General features: G+C 34.6%; 1 protein-coding gene across 1 annotated transcript in view; it reads right to left on the bottom strand.

Annotated features, from left to right (window-relative positions):
• CWC22 (CWC22 spliceosome associated protein homolog) overlaps positions 1-21,615 on the bottom strand; it is a 64,927-nt gene that overhangs the window by 1,593 nt on the left and 41,719 nt on the right. The window contains exons 12-19 of the mRNA XM_068968299.1: positions 18,119-18,223; positions 16,760-16,841; positions 13,182-13,242; positions 8,472-8,549; positions 7,713-7,865; positions 6,036-6,163; positions 4,245-4,346; positions 3,931-4,148 (exon numbers count right to left, since the gene is read on the bottom strand). Of these exons, the coding sequence (XP_068824400.1) occupies positions 3,931-4,148; positions 4,245-4,346; positions 6,036-6,163; positions 7,713-7,865; positions 8,472-8,549; positions 13,182-13,242; positions 16,760-16,841; positions 18,119-18,223 (927 nt within the window). The remainder of the gene's footprint in view (positions 1-3,930; positions 4,149-4,244; positions 4,347-6,035; positions 6,164-7,712; positions 7,866-8,471; positions 8,550-13,181; positions 13,243-16,759; positions 16,842-18,118; positions 18,224-21,615) is intronic.

The following is a 21,615-nucleotide window of genomic DNA, read 5'->3' as shown; positions in this document are numbered from 1 at the left end:
CAGCATCTATTTCTCCTGCCAAATGCCTACCCATGGCAAACCCACGGGTCCTGGTTTGCCACAAAGGACCTGTTTCTCTGGTTCCTATCAAGCAGTCCAGCTGAACTACAGCCACCCAAGCGGAGACCATCTGGCTCTGTGCAGAATCAACACCTCTCTGACCCTTCTGTGTCCCACACTTGGTGCTTCCTGACACCAAAACCTGAGCCCGACAATAATATGCACTTTCCTCTCTCTTTGGTGTTTGCTTTACAATTTTCTAATTTGGTGTAAGTTCAGACTGCTTTTATGCTATTCAATATGTTATTAATAAAACTGAAAGCTCTCTACTGAAATTGTATGATGAGGCAAATTAATTTTGAATCAGCAAGCTTCCTTACTGCAGCAGTTCATGCTGCGTTATCATCTGCTCTCAAAACAGATGCCATGAAATAAACTCTTTAGAGGTGAACGGTAAACGAACAATGTTAGTATATTTCAACTTCAGAATAAAACTTCCTGTGAGTAAATGGAGTCTTTCTCTAACAATATAAATCACTGAGTCTCCTAATTCTGGATGCCACATAGTATGTAAAACACTCTGAAGAGAAACAAGTGTGTAAAGACTAGCCTCACCAACCTACTAAAAAGGCTGTGAAGAGAAGTGCTGCCTCTCTGAAATATACACTAAAAAACAAGAAATGACATGCATTTGGGGCAATCAGACTCTCTTTTATTTAAATTAAGATATTATGGTGAAAGAAGGCAGAGTTGGCCCTGGGGAAAACAACATAGACCTTTCCAGAAAATGGCATATTTGAAAAAATACTTTACTACAGCACTTCCTCTTCCAAGGAAGATGAAGAAGATTGTGAAAGACTAGTAATGTTGCTGAAAACAACTAGAAATGCCTGATAAAAGCTTAACATCTGCTATTTAAAGGCACTAAAGATCTGATACAACTTGACATGCTATAAGGAAGGAAGTGCTCAAGAAAAAAACGATGGGAGTGTGTCAAAAGAACACAGGAGTCAACTTGACGGAGTTTCTAATTGCCAAAGCTGAAATGATCTGAACAAGAAAATAAATGACAGCACTGGACTTTAACCCACAGGATAAGATAAATATCCATGAGTCTACACTGATATATATAACATGATTACTAAATAAATGCAGGGAGCACAACTGTTTTTTACACGAGAAATTTCATTATCAAATGTAGAAAAAAAGAGACAAATAAAAAAACCACCATTTGGCAAACATTATAGTAACAAGTGTGGCAGATAAGATCCAAAGATGGGTGCAAAAACAGAAGACTGAAAGAGGAGAAGGAAGAGATCTGCATAGTACTGAATTACCAGCCTATAACGCTCTTCAGAGGCCCCTGGACTGCAAGGAGATCCAACCAGTCTATCTTGAAGGAGAGCAGCCCTGGGATTTCTTTGGAAGGAATGATGCTAAAGCTGAAACTCCAGTACTTTGGCCACCTCATGCGAAGAGTTGACTCACTGGAAAAGACCCTGATGCTGCAAGGGATTGGGGGCAGGAGGAGAAGGGGACAACAGAGGATGAGATGGCTGGATGGCATCACTGACTTGATAGACGTGAGTCTGAGTGAACTCCGGGAGTTGGTGATGGACAGGGAGGCCTGGCGTGCTGTGATTCATGGGGTCGCAAAGAGTCGGACATGACTGAGCCACTGAACTGAACTGAACAGTAATTTATAGAGAAAAACAGTTTCCATGAAAAAATCCAGCAAATAACACCATAACCAAGTGATTAAAGTTAATATCACCTATAAGACATTATCAACTCCTCAGTAAGGCACAGTAAGAATAACACATCATCTCTATGGTATCCTGGCCAAAAATGAATAATCTCCTTCTAATCATGAGAAAACAGACAGATATTCACACTGAGTGACATTGTGCACAGTAAGTGACCAAGAGACTTAAAAAGTGTCAAAGCCGTTCAAACCAACGAAAGCCTGAGAGAAGCTATCGTGGGTTATATGGAAGGCTAAAGAGAAAAACGATTAAAGGCAAGAAGGATCCTGAACAAGAAAAGGGACATCAGTGGAAAAACTGGTGAAATTCAGTCTTTTCCCAATGTTAATTTCCTGATCTTGATAACTAAACTATGGAAGATACTAACATTAGGGAAAATTGGGTGAAAGCTATATGGAAATTCTTTGTATTATTTTTGTAATCTTCTTATAAGTCAAAAATTATTTTAAAATAAAACATAAAGAAGACCCCAGTGAGCTAGCAAAAACAAAAGGAGGATTAGAAGGGCCAAGATTCAAGAGAAGGCAGAACCACAGAGAAGTGAGCTGATGTCACCTTCTTCCTACAAGCATCTGCTGATTCAGGGCTGCTGCTGAGGGAAGAAACCAGCATAGTTCTGGTTGCCTCGCAGGGCTTAAGAGACAAGAACGGGGCTAGTTATTTGCAATGTATGCATGTGACAAAAGAGACATATCCGAAATACATAAAGGCACTTATAAATAAACAGAAAAGACAACATAATTTTAAAAGGGTGGGGGGGAGGGAAAAAGCTTGGAACAGCCACTTAACAAAAAGAAAATATTCAAATGGCCAACAATACACAAAATGATGCTCAGCCTCACTAGTGATCAAGGAAATGCAAATTAAAATCACAATGCAATGCCACTGCATGCCCACCAAAATTGCTAAAATGAAAATGATGGCTAAAACGTTAGTGAAGATGGAAGCTACTCTACCGTACCTCTCACACATGGTTGCCTGCATGTTAAGTTGCTTCAGTCGTGTCCAATTCTTTTTGACCCTATAGACTGTAGCCTGCCAGGCTCCTCTCTATATGGGATTTTCCAGGCAAGAATACTGGAGTGGGTTGCCATGTCCTCCTCCAGGGGATCTTCCCAACCCAGGGATCAAACCCACCTCTTCTGCAGCTCCTGCACTGCACGTAAATTTTTTACTCCTGAGCCACTGGGGAAGCCTCATCCATGGCTGGTGGGAGTGTGAACTGGAATAACCACTCAGAAAGCTGTTTAGCAGTCTCTACACACATCCTACAACCCAGGGATTCCACCTCTAGGAACATATTCAACAGAAATGTGCGTACACATACACACATATGTCACTAAAAGATTTGTATCGTAGCATTCATGGAAATGCTATTTATAAATTTAAATTTCCACTGAGTGAAAAGGATAAATGTTAAATACACTATGAAATACTTATACATACTGAAAAACTATACAGCAATGAGAATGAATGAAAAATAACTAAATGCAAAGTATGGCTGCATCTCACAAACATAAAGTTGAAAGATAAACCAGACATAAAGGAGTTCATAACACATAATTCCAAAGTTTAAAACAGGCAAAACTCATTTAGAGAATTACAAATCAGAACAGGAGCTGCCATGAGCCAGTGGATGGGAGGAGTGGTACTTAGCAGGGGAGAGAACAAGGGAAGGCTTCTGGGGTCCTGGCTGCTCTTGTTCTGGGTCTTGGATACATGGATATGGTTTATGAAAATTTACACAGCTGAATGCCATAAGACATGCACTGAATATGTGGTATGTGTCAATTACTAACATAAGGGCTTCACTGTTAACACTAAAAAATTAAAATTTCTTTAAAATACAACCATCAGGAAAGCTCCTCCAAAGCAGATGACAGACATTATGAAAGGCATTTCAGTCAGCACTCAAACAAATATTTGCCAACAGAGTATCTTCATTTTGATGAAGAGGATTCCAAAAGATAATCCTAACATTATAAATATTGACTTCAGTATAGACTGCAACAGTGATAGATGATCATTTATATTATTAATTATGGCTTTTAAACAAGCGAACTCTAAAATAAATAAGCAATCAAATTTTCTCTTCGCTTATAAACACCACCAGCAACATACTTGTTAGAAAACAGCATGATCAATTATAAACGAGTTTCAGTACCTGAGGCTGAGCTCTGACTACTGGTGGATGAAGAATCGCTTTCTTCACTAGAAGACTCTGAACTGCTGTCACTGCTGTCTGAATCAGAGGCAGAGGAGTCAGACTCTGAGGAGGAGGACTCGGAAGAGCTTGAAGAGGAGGATTTATTTGGCTCAACATCTGGTTTTTGTGCCACAATGACCTTTGGTGTATTTTTGAGATGCTCACGCAATTCATCCCTAATTAAAAACATAACCCACTGTTAGATTCTGCCTCGAAGGAACTGCGAGGTAAGTTTGAGATAAGTTGAATAAAACTCTGATAATAATTCTTACGTTAAACCTCCAAGACCAATAGAAGTAAAGAAATTGATGGCAAATCGAGTGTTTCTTGGGTTATCTCGGGGTAACAATCCTTCAAAGAATGGCTGTAGAGTTCTGAAAAAAGAAAATGAACAAAAGAGAATAGAATGCTTGGAGATAAAAAGGCAAAATCCTCATACAGTCATTTTTCAGAATTTCTATACATTAAATTAGTAAAAGAAATATAAGCACATGATTTAAAAATCACTGATTAGGGCAGGCTACATGCTATCTAATGACATGAGTAGGGTCAAGTGATAGTTTACTAAAATTGACTTCCAGGAATTTCCCTGATGGTCCACTGGTTAGGACTCAGTGCTTTCACTGCCATGGGCCCTGGTTCAATTCCCGATAGGGGAACTAAGATCATGCAAGCCACGAGGTGTGGCCCAAAATAAAGAAATTAAATTGATTTCTATAATTATATGAGAGGAGGTTTTTTTTAAAAAAACTTTCATATACAGTCAGAATAGATATACTTATATAACATATAAATCTATGGATACATATGTGCATTTATATTTGAGTGTATGTACAGAAAAGTAAAATAAAAAAAGCTCTCTTTTATTGTACATACACACACGCACATCTACACAGTACTGTGCAAGGCACTGGCGGAAGGGGAAAAGCAGTCAAGAGAAATCAAGGGTGAAGACTGTATAGAATCGCTACTTCTCGGGAGGGGAACAAATAGAAAAAAGGCAATATCATGTGGTTTTGAGTGACACACTCAGTGGACTAAGCAGCAGAGTTAGAAAAAACTGTCTTTCACAGGAAAAGGTGACAATATAGGATGATTAAGAGTTTGCTGGACAGAACAGGAGAAGGAATTCCCAGCTCTGGAAACAGAGGTAAGGGGGCATGAATCAGCTTACTATTATTGTTTAATAAGCTGGGCAATGTTTGAGCGGCCAGAATGCATCCTGCTGGAGGAGTCCCACAGCCTGGCAAGCAGACAAGGGCCAATAAGTAAGTATATGAAGCGAAGAGAAGCCAATGGATTGGCCCAGAGCGTGCAGAATTCAGGACAGACCTCTGGCGAACATAAGCGAGGCAGGCCGAAGAACAGAGACCGGGAGGAGCAAGGCAGAATGAGAATAAAGTGAGGAGTCAGGGAGCAAGTGGTCAATAGCGTAAGTGAGACCAAGGGGTCAAGAGGCATGAGGACTGTGCAAGACTGGGGGATGTGGCAGATGATCACTGAGAAAACTCTGAAAGGATTTCAGCAGTATGAATGGAGTAGAAGTCAATGTAAGTGGTAATGGGCAATCAGAATACCTGCAAAGAAAGAGAGCTGGGATAGGGATTACAAAATAGTCCTGGAACAAAGCCCGAGTTCAGCATAATAATCTAAACAGTTATATGACTTACAGGACTGACCTTCACCAGTATATGTTTACAATTATCCCCTGATAATACAACATCATTTTAAGCCTCCACCTTAGGGTAAAAATGAAATAAACTACAAATACTTATTACTGGAAAATTCCAGTCAGCATGGGAAAATAATTTTGCATGTTCTAACTAAAGTAAAAGAAGCATGAAATCTGCATTTTCTCTACTGGAACTAAATGACCATTAAAAGTTTCATGTTGTCCCCTGTCACAAAGAACATGAGAGTCAAGAGGAGTGACTAATAGATAAAGAATGTCCTAAGGACTTAACACACATTTTTACAACTAAGAGTGGACTTACGGTTGCTAAAGTAGGAGAATAAGAGTAAGAATAAAAAGTGTTTAATTTAAAATTTAATAGTAAACTTACTCATCCTTTAATCTTGCATTAAGTTTAGGAAGACCCATGTATTCACACAGTTCTTGGAAAAATATTTTCACAAAAATTCTACTGGATGATGTAGTAGTTTCTTCACTCAGTTTTATACATTCAAGAACCTGAAAATTAGAATTTAAAAAAGACATTATTATTTTGGTATTCAAATGGTAGGACAAAGTGACCAATATCTCTAACTTTCAGTGTCCTCTGAAATTATGGTTTGTTATCTTCAATTAAATATCTTCCATTATGCTGATATATATTAGTACCTGGGAAAGTTTAGGACTGCTTTTCTATACAAATTTTCAAAATGTTAAGATGCTACAGATGTAAAATTCATTCTCTTTCCTGAGTAATGTGCTTTTTATAGCAGGGAGGAATATTGTCTCTAGCATATAATGCTAAGATTACTAGCTCCTAAAACCTAGTTATCAAAAACGGATGTTATCATATTGTATGTCCAGCGCATACAATACGTGAGAAGGGTAAAGACCAAGAACGATGGCTTCTTCTGAATGGTAAGACTAGGGCTTAAAAACTGAAGCTCATAGGGAGATATTTTAGAGTGAAAAAAAGTAAAAGCAACCTCCAGTTTTTAATGGATCATGTGTTCCAGGAGCTTACTATTTCAATTGTTTAAAACTTTGATTTCATTTTCCCAGAGAAGGAAGGAAAAAGCAAAGTAAAAAAGTTTAATAGCCTGCTGGGTTAGCTTATAAATGCCCATTAAAGTAGTGGGACACACTTAGTACTTACAGTATTACAAAAATCTATCCAATGTTTATAAGCTCAACAATGTTGTTTCATTCTACCCTTGGGTTGTGGTATTCTACAATACGATCCTCTTTCTTCTCGGATATAATTTCTTTCGAATTTTTCAATTCCTTCAGCCTAACCTATCACTTTTATTCTGTATTATTACCATGGGCATCTTACCTCTTCTGTTATATGGTATTAAACTCCTTGAAAGCAGGGACCATATATAATTCATTTTGGAAGTCCAGTGTCTCTTTCTGGGCACAGAGTTGGTGACCAAACAAATGGTTGTTGAATGAACAGCAGTTGTACAATTAAGTGGCAGCTTAAGGAATGCAGTTCAAATTCCAGCCCAGTCTAATTTCCCCGTCGAGAGTATCTTTCCCTGTTCTAACTATGACTACAGGAACTCCTCCCAAACACTTATCCAACTTCAGTGTTGCCTAAGAAAAATACATCCTGCCAGAACAGTCATTTCTCTCATGTTCTTACCAGGGGAACTTCTGATGGTTACTCCATCAGGAAACAGGCAGTAACTCAGAGGATCATGTGCCACCAAACTCTGCTATACATGGATAAGCGTGTGCACACACATGAGTGCACACAGAGAAGATAAAAAACTATGTTCTGAAAACATTCCTAGGTATCGCCTTCAAAAGGCACTGTAACGTTTAGACTATTAATATCATTCAAAATGTTATTTCTTACATTCATTCACTAAATTAGCTTCTTGATTCCACATTATATGACTATAACCTCAAAGAGTGCCATTATAGTGGATGTTTGCTCCACATGTCATTTTAAAGTACACTGCCTACATTGGAAGAGTATGGCTATGTTATACTTAGTAATATTTATTTCAGAATAACAGGGGATTAGGAAAGAAGTACAAATATTGACTCATCTACTTACGCTCCATGGAAGTGAATCAGTGTATAAAAGGTGAGCAAACATCTTAGCAACATTTCTCAATTTGTTTGTTTCCAAGCGATGGATGGTATCATATTGTTCTTTGAATATACTTTCAAAGGATTCCATGTATTCTTTTTTTAGCATGCAAAATCGCTAATAAATTAAAAATAAAAATGTCAACACCATATTAAATTCTAATTTTATTCAATCAAAAGTTAATAAATATTTGTATGTCATATCAATCTTCTTTGTTGTATAATGGGATGCTTAAAAAAGAAGTCAATTTATACCACCCCTGGGATTTATATGCTAAAACAAAGTTATACACATGGCTAACCACAGATACACACATTTATATAAGATAAATAAATATACTTCTCTATGGATTAAGTTTGGATTCAAAAAATGATTTAGCTCATGCTTTATTTATGTTGTCTGAACATGTACTTGACCAGAAATTGCTGTGAAAGTTTGAAAAGACAGCATTTAATTGTTCTCTTTGGGAAACTGTTATGGAATGCCTCAAAGTTCTGGAAGAATGATACGTAATATCAAAGAACTACAAACGGGAAGTGGGAAGGGAGGAAGCTACAGAGATTGGGAAAACTGTGGAAGGGAAGAATGACTTGTTTTCAGCAAAGATATGTTAGTACATTAGACCAGGCAACAAAGCAGACACATTAATTCACAATACTCATGTTCAGAATTACCCTTGTGATTTCATCAAAATCCAATAAGAAAAATGAGGTCGGAACTCACCCCAGCTAATAAGCCAAAAAATTTCTCATATGTCCTTTGTTGGGCACAGCAATCAAGTATCATGTTGCAGAGTTCTTTCTGTTTGGAAAAAAATTACATTAATGATTCAAAACACAATGAATCCATGCTGTGTGATAATTTATCAAAATGACAAAGATAGCCTGAATTTTTAAATAAGGTTTTAAAAACATAAAACTTTGTGAAGTTGAGTTATGAAGACAAAACAAAAAATTCAATCTCTGTCAAGACTATAGTTTTTTAAAGTCTTCTGTTTGGCTAACAGAAATTCCATGTCATTTATGCTAATTAGATTGCTTATAAAATTCTAAACTCATGTAAGTATGAGCCACTTCAAGAACACCTGCTGTGAAATTTTGAAAAGACAGCATTTAATTGTTCTCTTTGGGAAACTGTTATGGAATGCCTCAAAGTTCTGGAAGAATGATATGTAATATCAAAGAACTATCAAGGAAACAGATACATCAACAAAAAGAAACTAAATATATCACATTCTAAAAGATTCTATACAGAAATCTTTTAAATACAGACCACCAATACAACATTTAAACTGAGTTATCAAGAATATATTTTGTTAGTATGGAAAAGGCAAAATGTGGTGAGTCTTTACAGAGCATAAAATAGGCACAACTTCAGTGCTAACATAATGACTGCCTTGTTTATAAGAAAATATATTTAAAAGAACAACAAAAAAGACCTTTGTGGCTAAGATTTTTAGCCTCAAAATAAATGTTACTCATATAGATCTGTCCACAGATGAATCTAAATAAATAGATGGAATCATTCCATAACTGTTCTTTCCACACACTGTCCAATCAGTCAGTTATTTTTGTGTCTTGAAAACTCCTCTGTGAAAATTCTGTTGGGCTATGAAATGCAAGAGTTAATCCAAGATCGGGAAATACCAACATCACAAATTACTTATAATGAATAAATATTATTTAATTCCTGAAATAACCCTAATGAAATATATATCAATTACAGCAATTTCATAGATCAAGAAACTCAGGAAATATGGACAAATCAATGGAGACAAAATGAAAAAGAGAATAATCCTAACCCTAACTCTGAGTACTGCTAAACTGACTAAAGATCTCTTTCTACAAAACATTTCTTATTAGAAAGTTAAAAAGTAATTTTTAATAAAATACATTAACTGCAATGTATTCGTGTTCTATAAACAGAAAGCAACGCTATAAAATATACTATATACTCTTTCAGTTCACTTTTATTTTGTACCTTAATATCTTCAATTAGGAATTCTGACATTTTTGTCCTCTGATAACATGAGATACAATCTATTAATATGTAATTATTATATATATTAAAAAAAATTAGGTCAATATGCATTTACTGGAAATCTCCACGTGCACCACCAGATGACACCATCCAGATGACATCCAGATGGCACCACCCTTATGGTGAAATCGATGAACTAAAGAGCCTCTTGATGAAAGTGAAAGACGAGAGTGAAAAAGTTGGCTTAAAACTCAACATTTAGAAAACTAAGATCATGGCATCTGGTCCCATCACTTCGTGGCAAATAGTTGGGGAAACAATGCAAACAGTGACAGACTTTATTTTCTTGGGCTCCAAAATCCCTGCAGATGGTGACTGCAGCCATGAAATTAAAAGACACTTGCTCCTTGGAAGAAAAGCTATGATCAACCTAGACAGCATATTAAAAAGCAGAGACATTACTTTTCTGACAAAGGTCCATCTAGTCGAAGCTATGGTTTTTCCAGTAGTCACGTATGGATGTGAGAAAGCTGAGCACCAAAGAACTGATGATTTTGAACTGTGGTGTTGGAGAAGACTCTTGAGAGTCCCATGGACTGCAAGGAGATCCAACCAGTCAGTCCTGACGGAAATCAGTCCTGAGTATTCATTGGAAGAACTGATGTTGAAGCTGAAACTCCAATACTTTGGCCACCTGATGCAGAGAACTGACTCTTTGAAAAAGACCCTGATGCTGGGAAAGATTGAAGGCAGGAGGAGAAGGGGACAACAGAGGATGAGATGGTAGAATGGCATCACCGACTTGATGGACATGAGTTTGAGCAAGCTCTGGGAGTTGGTGATGGACCGGGAAGCCTGGCAAGCTACAATCCATGGTGTCACAAAGAGTTGGACATGACTGAGCGACTGAATTGAACTGAACTGACTGATCCATGAGCAAGAAGGAAGGGGGACCCTGAAGAAGCATAGAACACTTTACAACTGTGCTGTCCAGTGTGCTGGCCCCTAGCAATACATAGCCATTTACATTTAAATTATTCAACATTATGTAAAATTCAAATTTTAGTTTTTTAGTCATACGTCACATTTTAAGTACTCAGAAGCCACATGTGACCAGTATAGTGGCCACTGTACTAAAAAGGGAAGAATATGAATATTTTCATCAATGCAAAATGTTCTATGGGGCAGTGTTATTCAAGAAGCTGATAATCTACTTATAAAACTATCTAATGAAAGGCTTCTTTTCACAAAACAAGGTTATTTTTAGATGTAATTATACTGTTAGATTATTATTTTTTTTAAAGGTTAGTCACAAGTTGCCTCAATTAAAATGTTTATAAATGTCTAAGTTCTGAAGAGATGTACTTCGTCAAAATTTAATATAGGACCAAAAAAACCTAAATGACCTTTTCTGAGTTCTGCCACACAACATTAATTCAATATATTAAAATGTATTTTCAACTTCTACCAACACTTCATCTTACAATAACCTAATACTTAATCAGGTTTTAAACAATATAACATGGTAATATGCTGATAGCATTGCTAATAAAGTCAGAACAACATGCAAAAACAAATTAATTTCTTTCTGAGACTAAATGCAATTATAAGTTATTCCTTGTGGCATAAAATAATTAAATATTTTAATATTTTAATTAAATATCATAGTGATTTTAGGAGATTCTTTTGAGTGCATGAAAACAGACACACTAAGATACTCTTCCAAATGTTATCAAAGCATGTTGAAGTTCTCAGGACAAATGCTACAGGCCAGAAGGGAGTGAAAAGCCATATTCGACATGAAATAAAAAAAATTTCTAGCAAGAATGATCTTATGTAGCAAATAATCCTTCAGATATGAGGGAAAAATAAATATTCTGGTCTGTGGTTTCAAGGGAAAAACAGTGAAGTTAAGTTCTAGAACAACTATCCTCTGGATTAATAACATTTTTAATAACAATTAGATTCAGCAAATAATGTGACAAGATCATACCATAACTTTAGTTTTACTTATAATTTTAAAGGTTAATTCACTAATTTATTCCCTTCCAATTACAATAATATCAAGTATACCCATAATACATATAAAGACACTATTATTAGTATATCAATAAATAAATTTTAAGAGGGAAAAAATATTTTTTAATTTGCAAAGAATAATCTCAAAATTCCATACCATGGCATTTCAAGAACTAATCTACATTCTTAAAGATTGGGACACTTTTTCTGGAAAAGACCAGGCAGCAAATATTTCAGGATGTTAGTGGCCATTTACTCTCTGCTGCAACTAGTCAATTCTGCTGCTATAGGGCAAAATCAATCACACACAATACATCAACCAATGGTGTAAGGCTGTACTCCAATAAACCTTTATTAACAAAAATGGGCAGTGGGCCTGGGCCACAGTATGCAATCCCTGTAACAGAACATATTTAAGGCCTTAAGTCAAAGGACTTCCTTGTAATGTTAACTTAGCTCAGACAGTCAAGATCTTTTAGAAGAACCAGAAATCAAACAGCCTATTAGAGCTGATACATTCACTCTGGACCTGTGCTGAGTCTACTACATGTACATTAAGATGTGAAAAACCAAACCCTGAAAGCCTTTGCTTCAGATTTCAAGCATCCAAAATATAGATGGGCACAGAGCAAAATACATAAGGAAAGAATTAGGAAAAAAAAAAAAAAAACCTAAGATAATCTTTTCAATCTAACCTTTATTATCCTCTTGGTATTAGGGTTCCATGATATTTTGAACAGTTAAGTATATGTACTGAGTTATAAGACTATAAGTCCCATGGGCTAAGAGGGAGCAAAAATGTACTTTATGGATACCTGAATCTCTGACACCCTACAGAATGCCTGACATATAGTATATGCTGAATGTGCTCAGTTGCTAAGTCATGTCCGACTCGTTGCAACTCCATGGATTGTAGCCCACCAGACTCAGACTCTGTCAATGGGATTTCCTAGGCAAGAATACATAGTAGGTTGCCATTTCCTTCTCCATATATGCTGAATACGTTTTGTTAAATGAATTAATGAGTGAAAAAAAATGGAACAGGTTCATCTATATCTAATTCAAGTAATGTAACAACAAGTATGGTGATCTTTCCAGCTTCTATGACACAAGAATGCTTTAGTGCATAAAGTAGATGGACCAGGTACTTTACTAAAGAACAAACTTCCTATTGTATTTAAGGCACCATTTGATTTATAGGCAACCACTCAGAAACCTGTGTAAAGTGTGGTGGGTCAGAGAAACTTCCTCCTTTTCTCACACCTCAAATAAGCAGCTGATTGAAATCACTGGAATGAGCAGCATAGATGAAGCACTGAGTTACTGATTCATTTCATGAAACCTATTAACTATCTTAAACATTTTTATAACATACATACATATTTTTTATAATACATATACATATTTCCTAATAGAAAAAAAGTACTAACTTACCGTTTGACTCTCAGGAAACTCCATTTTTAGCAACTTGTGAGCACATTCTTCAAAATCTAAACTGTAGGGATAATAAAATGGTCACAGTAGTTAGGTTAAAAATAGCAGCATATTTAAGTTGTAGCACTCTTTCATATATAAGAATCTTACCCTAATAATTGCTAAAAATTTCCTTCTCTATTTTCATATTACTGTATTGTAAATATAAAAAAGATAAGGTTTTTAACTCTACAAAGAATGAAGTACTGATACATCCTATAACATGGGGGACCTTGACTGATGCTAAGTGAAAGAAGTGAGACATAAAGACCACATATAACATAATTCCATTTATATAAAAAGTCCAGAATGTACAAATTAATAGACATAGAAAGCAGACAAATCTTTATTATACTGCTAAATATTTCCACTTCTCCCTGATCCAAGTGAGGAAGAGGTAAAAGATGTTTCAAGAGCCCAGCATGACATCCAGAGCTTAATCACCACACTCACAAGTTATCTTGAGTCATACCCAAACATAGGGCTCTTACACTATATAAAAAGTTAGTATAAAATCAGTAAATAACTAAAATCACTTACAAAGAAAAGAATTTATTTTTGTACAACATTCATATAAATTGCATGAAAAATATCTTCAATATGCTTTGCTTAGAGAATTATCAAACTCAGTGTGAACTTGATTCAGGAATAATGCCAGTATCGTTTGATAACAGCAATATAAAATAATCACCCACTGAAATATAATGATAATGAATTTAGCTTTATAGTTCATCAGTAATCCTCAGCTTCTATTACTGATTGGGTTTCACAAGCACAAAAAATAATTCAGGGTGGTAGAATGGAATTAAAAAAAAAACTTTAAGAAATCAAGAGAGAGCTTTCATAACACACAATATTAAATAATAACTGGCACTAAGATTAAAATAGCTAACTGTAGTTGATAAACTTCAATAATATAGCAATACCAAAAAGTATTTTTAAAAATGGGACATTTTCTAGTTTTTATTTTTAAAAAAACAGAATTAGTATTTAGGAAAAAAATCCTATAATTTCTGAAAAACAAGTCAAGTAGTTCATGGAAAATTTTTACAACTTTCCTTTTGTCTAATTAAGTGAAGAATCAAAGAGAAAGTATGACAGAATTTTCCTTGTTTTCGTTTTACTTGAAAAGTATTTGGTGACTCCCTACCATGATTGTTTCGAAGTTGCACTAAATGTAAATATTAAAGAAATTATTAACTTTGCTTGCTATTTTACACCAAACATATTCCAGAATTAACAGTGACTGAGGGAAGGGTAAAGAAAATAGATTTTACATAATGCCAGTTTTCAATAGTTTGTTGATGTCTTCAATCTGAGAAACTTCAAATTGTTAAGGACATTACTCCAGTAATATAACATCAGACTGGAACATCACTTAAAACCAAAAACAACCCGGAATGTCCAACTTTTAATAGCAAAGTTAACTGTGTAGTTCAGTGTTTGCATAAATAAAAGAAGACTATTTAAGGAGTCAGAACAGTAAAAAGATCAGAGTATTGGTGAGGTCAGTCAATAAGTATAAAAGGAAAGAAAATTTAAAAAATAAAATCCCCAAATAGTTCAGTCACCAGAACTTGGTTTTGTTCACAAGAGTTCCAAAAGTGAACAGTTTATATAAATAATCCAACCTCCTCTCAAAATAATCACTGTTGATACGTTAGTGTATTATTTCTAGAACCTGCACACCTACTTATACAATTAAGGTAATGCTATCAGCATGGTGCCATACATTCTATATTATTAGTTTTTTATCCCCAACTAACATTAAATCAGACCAACCACTTGCCCACTAATTCTCCATTAACCTAATTTTTAATAGAGGCATTAAACATGAAAACACTTCGATTATATTGAGCAATATGATTTTTCTCTCTTTTTTGCACTGAACAATTCTCTGTATAATTCTCTGCCAACATGTATTTCTTTAAGAAATATAATGAAAAAGAAGGGTCAAATGGCAAGCAAACTAAGCCACTGATTCATGCTACCAAAAGGCTTTCTAAAAAGAGTACACCAATTTAAATTTCCACCAAAAATCTTTTTGTGTATCTAATTGAAATCATCATTACTACTGAGTACTGTTACTTAAAAAAAAAAAAACCACTTTAGCTGTTTTAATGACCAACAATATTACTTATTCATCTAGAATATTTGTTTGATAACATTTTTATGTTTTATAATCCCATTACCTGAGTCTCCCAACCATGTCCTTTAAATACCTTTTTATCAAAGTTGTGTTTACTTCCTAAAATTATTTTTACTAGGCATTTAGGGGCTGAGAACATTTGACAAATAACATATAAGACGTATTTATTGTACTATTACTAGAATTGGTACCACTATATATCAGTGTCGGTCACTTGTCTAGTGTTTTAATTTTTCAAACATTTTTGTGTGATTCAGAGGTTATTATTATCAAGGTTAGATCACCTAAAAAATAAAGTTTCTTTACAATAATCATGCAAAGAGCTCCACTGTGACTCTTCAAAGTTAATGTTAACAGCAATATTAAAACAATGAATCTGCTCTTTACAACTGATTACCATTGAATTTCTTAAAAAAGGACAAAAGGTCAAACTCTAAAACTCTAAGAATAGCTACTTATAACAAAAATTTGTCATTATCTACTTTTAAGTTTGTATAAGAAAATATTAGTTTTTTTCTTTCATGTGAAAGGCCAAGAAACACATAAGGGTAAAGCAAAAAAATTTCTAACTAACGTTTTGCTGTTTAACATTTCTGTTTTTGAAGATGAATCTAAGCCAAAAACTTTTCAGACAGACTGAAAACAAGATGACTCCTACTTATGAATCATTTTTGCTATTACATCATAGTAAATGGAAATATACAAAACCTAGTAACAAAACAAAACAGGGAAAATATTCCTTCTCCACTGTAAAATGTAAACATGGTGCCCACTAAATCAACAGGTTGATTCCCATTGAAAATAGATGTACTCAGCATTTAATATTTTCATTTATTTCTCTTTAAAACTAACCTCACAGCCTTCAAAGGGAAAAGGTTGTTTTCATGACATCATAGCAGTTCTTGCTTAATATTATTTCAAAGAGTCCTTAAAACCTTCCTAAGTCTATTTTCTACTTCCATTCACATTCATTTCCATCTGCACAACATATCAGTGTCCAAATATCACAAGAGTTTCTCTGCTTAGAGCCAGAGTTAGAAAGCAAATTAGAAAAAAATAAAAACATTAAACTTCCACTACACAATACTGTGCTAACTCTGTAATACAGAAATGTTTTCAGATTGCTAGTGATATTTAATTATAAGAAATGATATAACTTAAAAAAATTTTAATTAGGAAACAGTTAAAAGTAAAGACAAATTGTTTCTGTAGATTCCTAAAAACAGTAGGAATCTACAATCTGGGACTTGGGATAGTGGAGGAGAGGCAAGCAGTTGGAGAATCCCTGAAACAATATCCAGTTTTCTGTTACCAGATTCTAACAATCCCATCTTCTTGCCCATCCCCTGTCAAAAATTAGGATCAACTGAGCTACTGTACTGTATCTTACCTTGACTGAATAGCAAGATAAATGGTACGACGAAATGAGACTAGATTAATTTCTGTTTTGTCATGAATAGTCACCTTTTGTCCTGAAATTAAACGTAACAAAATTACAAGACTATAAAAATAAATGAAGAACTGAAAATGTATCCCTTTATAGTAATGTTTTCATAATCTTTTTAGAATCTATGAGTTTAATATAAGATTCTCTTCTACAGTATAAGTTAGCACTGACATTTATAGAGTTCAACATAACTATTTCTAGTCTTTTGCCATATCTTAGAGTATTTTGATAAGTTTTGTCAGCTCAAAGAAGTCCAGAGCCAAATCAAGAAAACTATTTTTGTTTCTGGGTCACCTGCTCATGTAGACATTATAAAAGGCCGCACTTAAGCTGGTGTTAGGGAAGACATTATTTCTATGTTTATAAACAATTATCTTAATAATTTGGAAGAACTATAAATTATGGATAGAAATTCAGGAATCATCATGACAAGTTGGATGGGTCCAGAAGAAATATGAATATTTGTTAAAGTTTTATCTTATCTAATGCATGAAAACTTTATAAACATTTAATAGTTTTTATTTGAACTGTATTTTCACATAAGACAAATTTCAAAGTTAAATGTTAACTTGGTTAGGAAACATTTCAAATGGAAAGGACACTGGAAAAAATTAACCTTATTTTTATAAATTATGTTGTAGAAGATCTACTATACTCTAATACAGAACTAAAATATATTATGCCTTAGAAGGGAAAGTTATACTTTTAATATTTTTAAATATGTAACATAAGCAAATAGTGACCAGGGTATATATATTCTGATGTTTTAATGAAGACTTAACCAAAGTAAAGTTCTGAGCTTATTTTCCTATGAAATAATATAATCAAAGCTGAAAAGGAAGGACATCATGCCTGCTTCTGTACAAATACAGTTTTTGGCTTCCCCAATCTATTTTTCCAAAATGAAGAGCAAATATCTAGTCACTCGCATCTGTCACATTCATGCCACAGCAACATAAATCACATGTGCTCAACATGAATGCAGCTTTCTCATAGTTCATAATCAAAGTCATAAAACATAAAATTTAAATTATGCTGGTATTAAAAAATGAATTTCCTTGTTTCATACTTTTAAGCAGGCTCTTTCAACCTTGCCAGTGCTGATATTTTGGACTGGATAATACTTTGCTGTGAGGGGCAATCTTGTGACTCCTAAGATGTTTATAAGTCCTTGCTTTCACCCACTAGATAAACAGCAGCATCTCTCCCAGTACTCCACAGATTAAGAATCACTGTTTAGAGGATTACATTAGATTATTCTGGGAGTATACTTTGCAATTTTATCTGCAGTTACACTTTTACCTTCTTCATCTTCTTCTCCCTCCTCCTCCTCTTCTTCCTCCTCCTCTTCACTACTTCCAGCATCTTGGTCTGTGTTTGAGTCACTATCTCCTTCATCAAGAATTTCTAAAAGAACAAAGTTAAGTTTAGGAAAACATGAATGAGCAAGGGATATAAATGTATGTCATTCTGGGAAGATAATTCTCAGTTCACTACAACCCACAGTGGTGTAAGAGTTTACCAACCAACAAAGATGACCACACAGGTCTCATGTTATTACCTAGGTATTCAGAGAGCATTATAACTAATTAGACTAGAGAAAACCATATGTATAATTCTTCTGCCAGATAGAAAGCCGCCATGAAAATAAGCAAGGGATGAGAAGAACAAAGAAAAAGTAGATGAAAGTTTTCTGAAAGAGCAGGAGCACTGAATGATGAATTAGGAAGAGAAGCTAGCATAACAGAGAATGTAGTCAAAATATTACTAGTTCATCACCAAGAAGATAAGTCTACTATAAAAAGCTAAGATGAGCAATAGAAAACAAGAATTTAGCCTAAGAAAGTTTTCTGAAAGACAAAAAAGACAGAAGAAAAAAAAAATGCACAATTTAGAATCCACTCCCTGATGGCTAAGATGGTAAAGAATCTGCCTGCAATGAGAGAGACCTAGGTTCGATCCCTGGGTTGGGAAGATTCCCTAAAGAAGGTAATGGCAACCCACTCTAGTATTCTTGCCTGGAGAATCTCATGGACAAAGGAGCCTGGTGAGGTACAGTCCATAGGGTCATAAAGAGTTGGACACAACTGAGTGACAAAACTCACTATTTAGGTAGTGAATGAAATTTAAATAGTAGTGAGATTTTTATTAAAATGTATACCTGTTAAGTAGAACATTATAATTAATCGATAGAATTTTCATATGTGCAATAGAAATGGAAGTCTAAAGACCTTTAAAAAAAAAATGGAAAAATAAGGGCTTCATTGGACTGTCATTTCTTAAAATACAACTCACATTCAGAACTATTCAAATTGTGATGTAAAAGACTACATGAGGTCTATCATCATGTTAACGGTAATAAACAAATGACAAAAACTAGAATCATATTTTGTCCAGTGGTATGTGTTCCATCAGTCTGACAAAAGATTTTACAAATCTGGCCAACAATCCCCCTTTGCATTTTTATATAATCAGACAGATTTTAATACAGTTTTGGGACCAACTAACTTTTAGGAAAATTCTAATTTCCTTATATTTAACTAAATAGTATAAATCAGGAGCCACACGTAATAATGTTAGCAGAAACCCACATACTAGAGAAACAAGTCATTTTACAAAAGTGGAGAGTTGTCATTCAGCCCTTAGCTGACATACAATCTCTTCAAGAATATTTCTAACCAATGTGACTTCCAGAAATGATCTGCAGTGTCTAGTTTATTATTACATAATGCGGTTCAGACAGACCTTTAAAAGGGGAAACTATTTAGTATTCAACAGGAGGAAGACCGGCACTCCTGCTGTTTTCCCAAATGCTGTAAGACCTAAAACACAAGTACACCTGGGTCACTCTAAGGTGCTAATTACTAAAGCTGTGCCCACTTCCTGCCGCGGTCATTTTTTTTAATGCCGACTCTAGAAGAACATTTTACGAAAGAATGAAGGTCAAATGGATTGTCTAGCTGTTTACATCATCCTCTCCTATCCTTTCACTTTAGGATCTACTTACTAAAATCATTTAGGCAATGACAACTGGATTTTACTAACTAAATAGAGCAGTGGTTTCCAAGTATGGTCTGTGAATCCTGGAGGAAATCACTGAGACCTGCCAGGTGGTCTGTAGGTCAAACTATTTTCATAGTAATACCGAAATATTATCTGCCTTTTCACTGTGCTGACATCTGAAATAAAGACGCAAAAGCAACAGGAGTTAAAACCTGCTGCACCCCGAGCACAATCAAGGGATCAAGCTGCACAAGCACTCTGCACTTTTCACTGCCACACTAATGTAGTAGGAAACAAGTTTCATTTAAGAACGCCCTTGAAGAAAAAACATAAAATTATTAATTTTGTTAAGTCTTAGGCCTTGAGTATAGGCATTTATAGTAGTTTGAGTAAGAAAATACGAAGTTTATATATAGCACTTCTGTTAAAAGACAAATGCACAATGGTGATGGCTATTTCAAGGAAAAACACTTAAGTGACGGAGGTGCAAGATGAATTACTTTTATTTTTAATTTTTACTTGAAAGAATGGCAAACAAACTAGAGCTATTAGGTATTTACCAGGTATTTTCTAAAATATAAACAAAGTAATACTGTTATTTCAAGGAAAATAACCAACAGTTATTTTCAGATATTTGCCACAATGATCAAATGAGTTTTCAAGAGAAAATCAGAATTGTGGAAAACACGTATCTATTCCTATGAGCCTTACAGCTTCCCAAAACATTAAGATTTTTCTGATAGAGACAGGTGGTAATATGAATACATGTGATTTTTTGAGAATATATTAATGTGTCAATTTAACTTGGATAACGTTAACATGTTAATACTTGGATGATGTGAATAACTTGGTGCATCAGTATTCTCCAAATGACTGAGGAAACATGTTACAAAATCATGCTTGGGTAAAAGATCCATTCAAACTGACAAGCCAACAGATTTTAATGTTAACAAAACAGGAAAATGAATGGATATAATTTCAGGTTTCACAGTGCAATTAGATCATTAAGAAACTACTAGCTATTAAATATTTAATTGGAATAGTGTTAAACAGAAATATACACAATTATAATTCTGAAAAGGCTGTACTCTTCCCTTTCCAACTACAGGTCTATGGTGAGGTTAAATTTCCTTTATATATTTCAATCAAAACAGCCTACTGCAACAGACTGAAATCAGAAACAATATGAGAATCAAATGTTTCCAATTAAGCCAGACACTAAATTGCACAAAATATTTAAAACATACCATTCTTTTTCTTAAATTTCTTTGTTCATAGTTATTTTTATAAAAACATGTAATTTTCGCAAATATGTACTAGATTTATTATTGTTATTTTGAAATGACCTAGTATTTTTTTTATAGTCTCCATTTGAATTTCTAGTAAGTAAATGTCAATAGATATAACCCACATAAATGAAAGCTCTTTGGAATTCTCAATAATTTTTAAGAGTATAAAGGGATCTTGGGACCACAGAGTTTAAGGACTGCTATAGTAAAGAAGGCAATGGCAACCCACTCCAGTACTCTTGCCTGGAAAATCCCATGGATGGAGGAACCTGGGTGGCTGCAGTCCATGGGGTCACACAGAGTCGGACACGACTGAAGTGACTTAGCATTGTAAAGAAAAGCACTACTTTCTTGGCCAACTGCCAAGAATCTAATAAAGAAATGGATGGGGAATTCCCAAGTATAAAGAAAGGGGGAAAAAAAAAAAAACACCTCTATATCAGGTATAATAAGAATTCCACAAAATTATTGGTATCTTCTAGGGAGACTATGGAGAAGGAAATGGCA

This window comes from Capricornis sumatraensis, chromosome 3 (genome assembly GCF_032405125.1).
Source record: "Capricornis sumatraensis isolate serow.1 chromosome 3, serow.2, whole genome shotgun sequence".
NCBI classification, from domain to species: Eukaryota; Metazoa; Chordata; class Mammalia; order Artiodactyla; family Bovidae; genus Capricornis; species Capricornis sumatraensis.
This window is presented reverse-complemented; position numbering and strand designations above follow the sequence as displayed.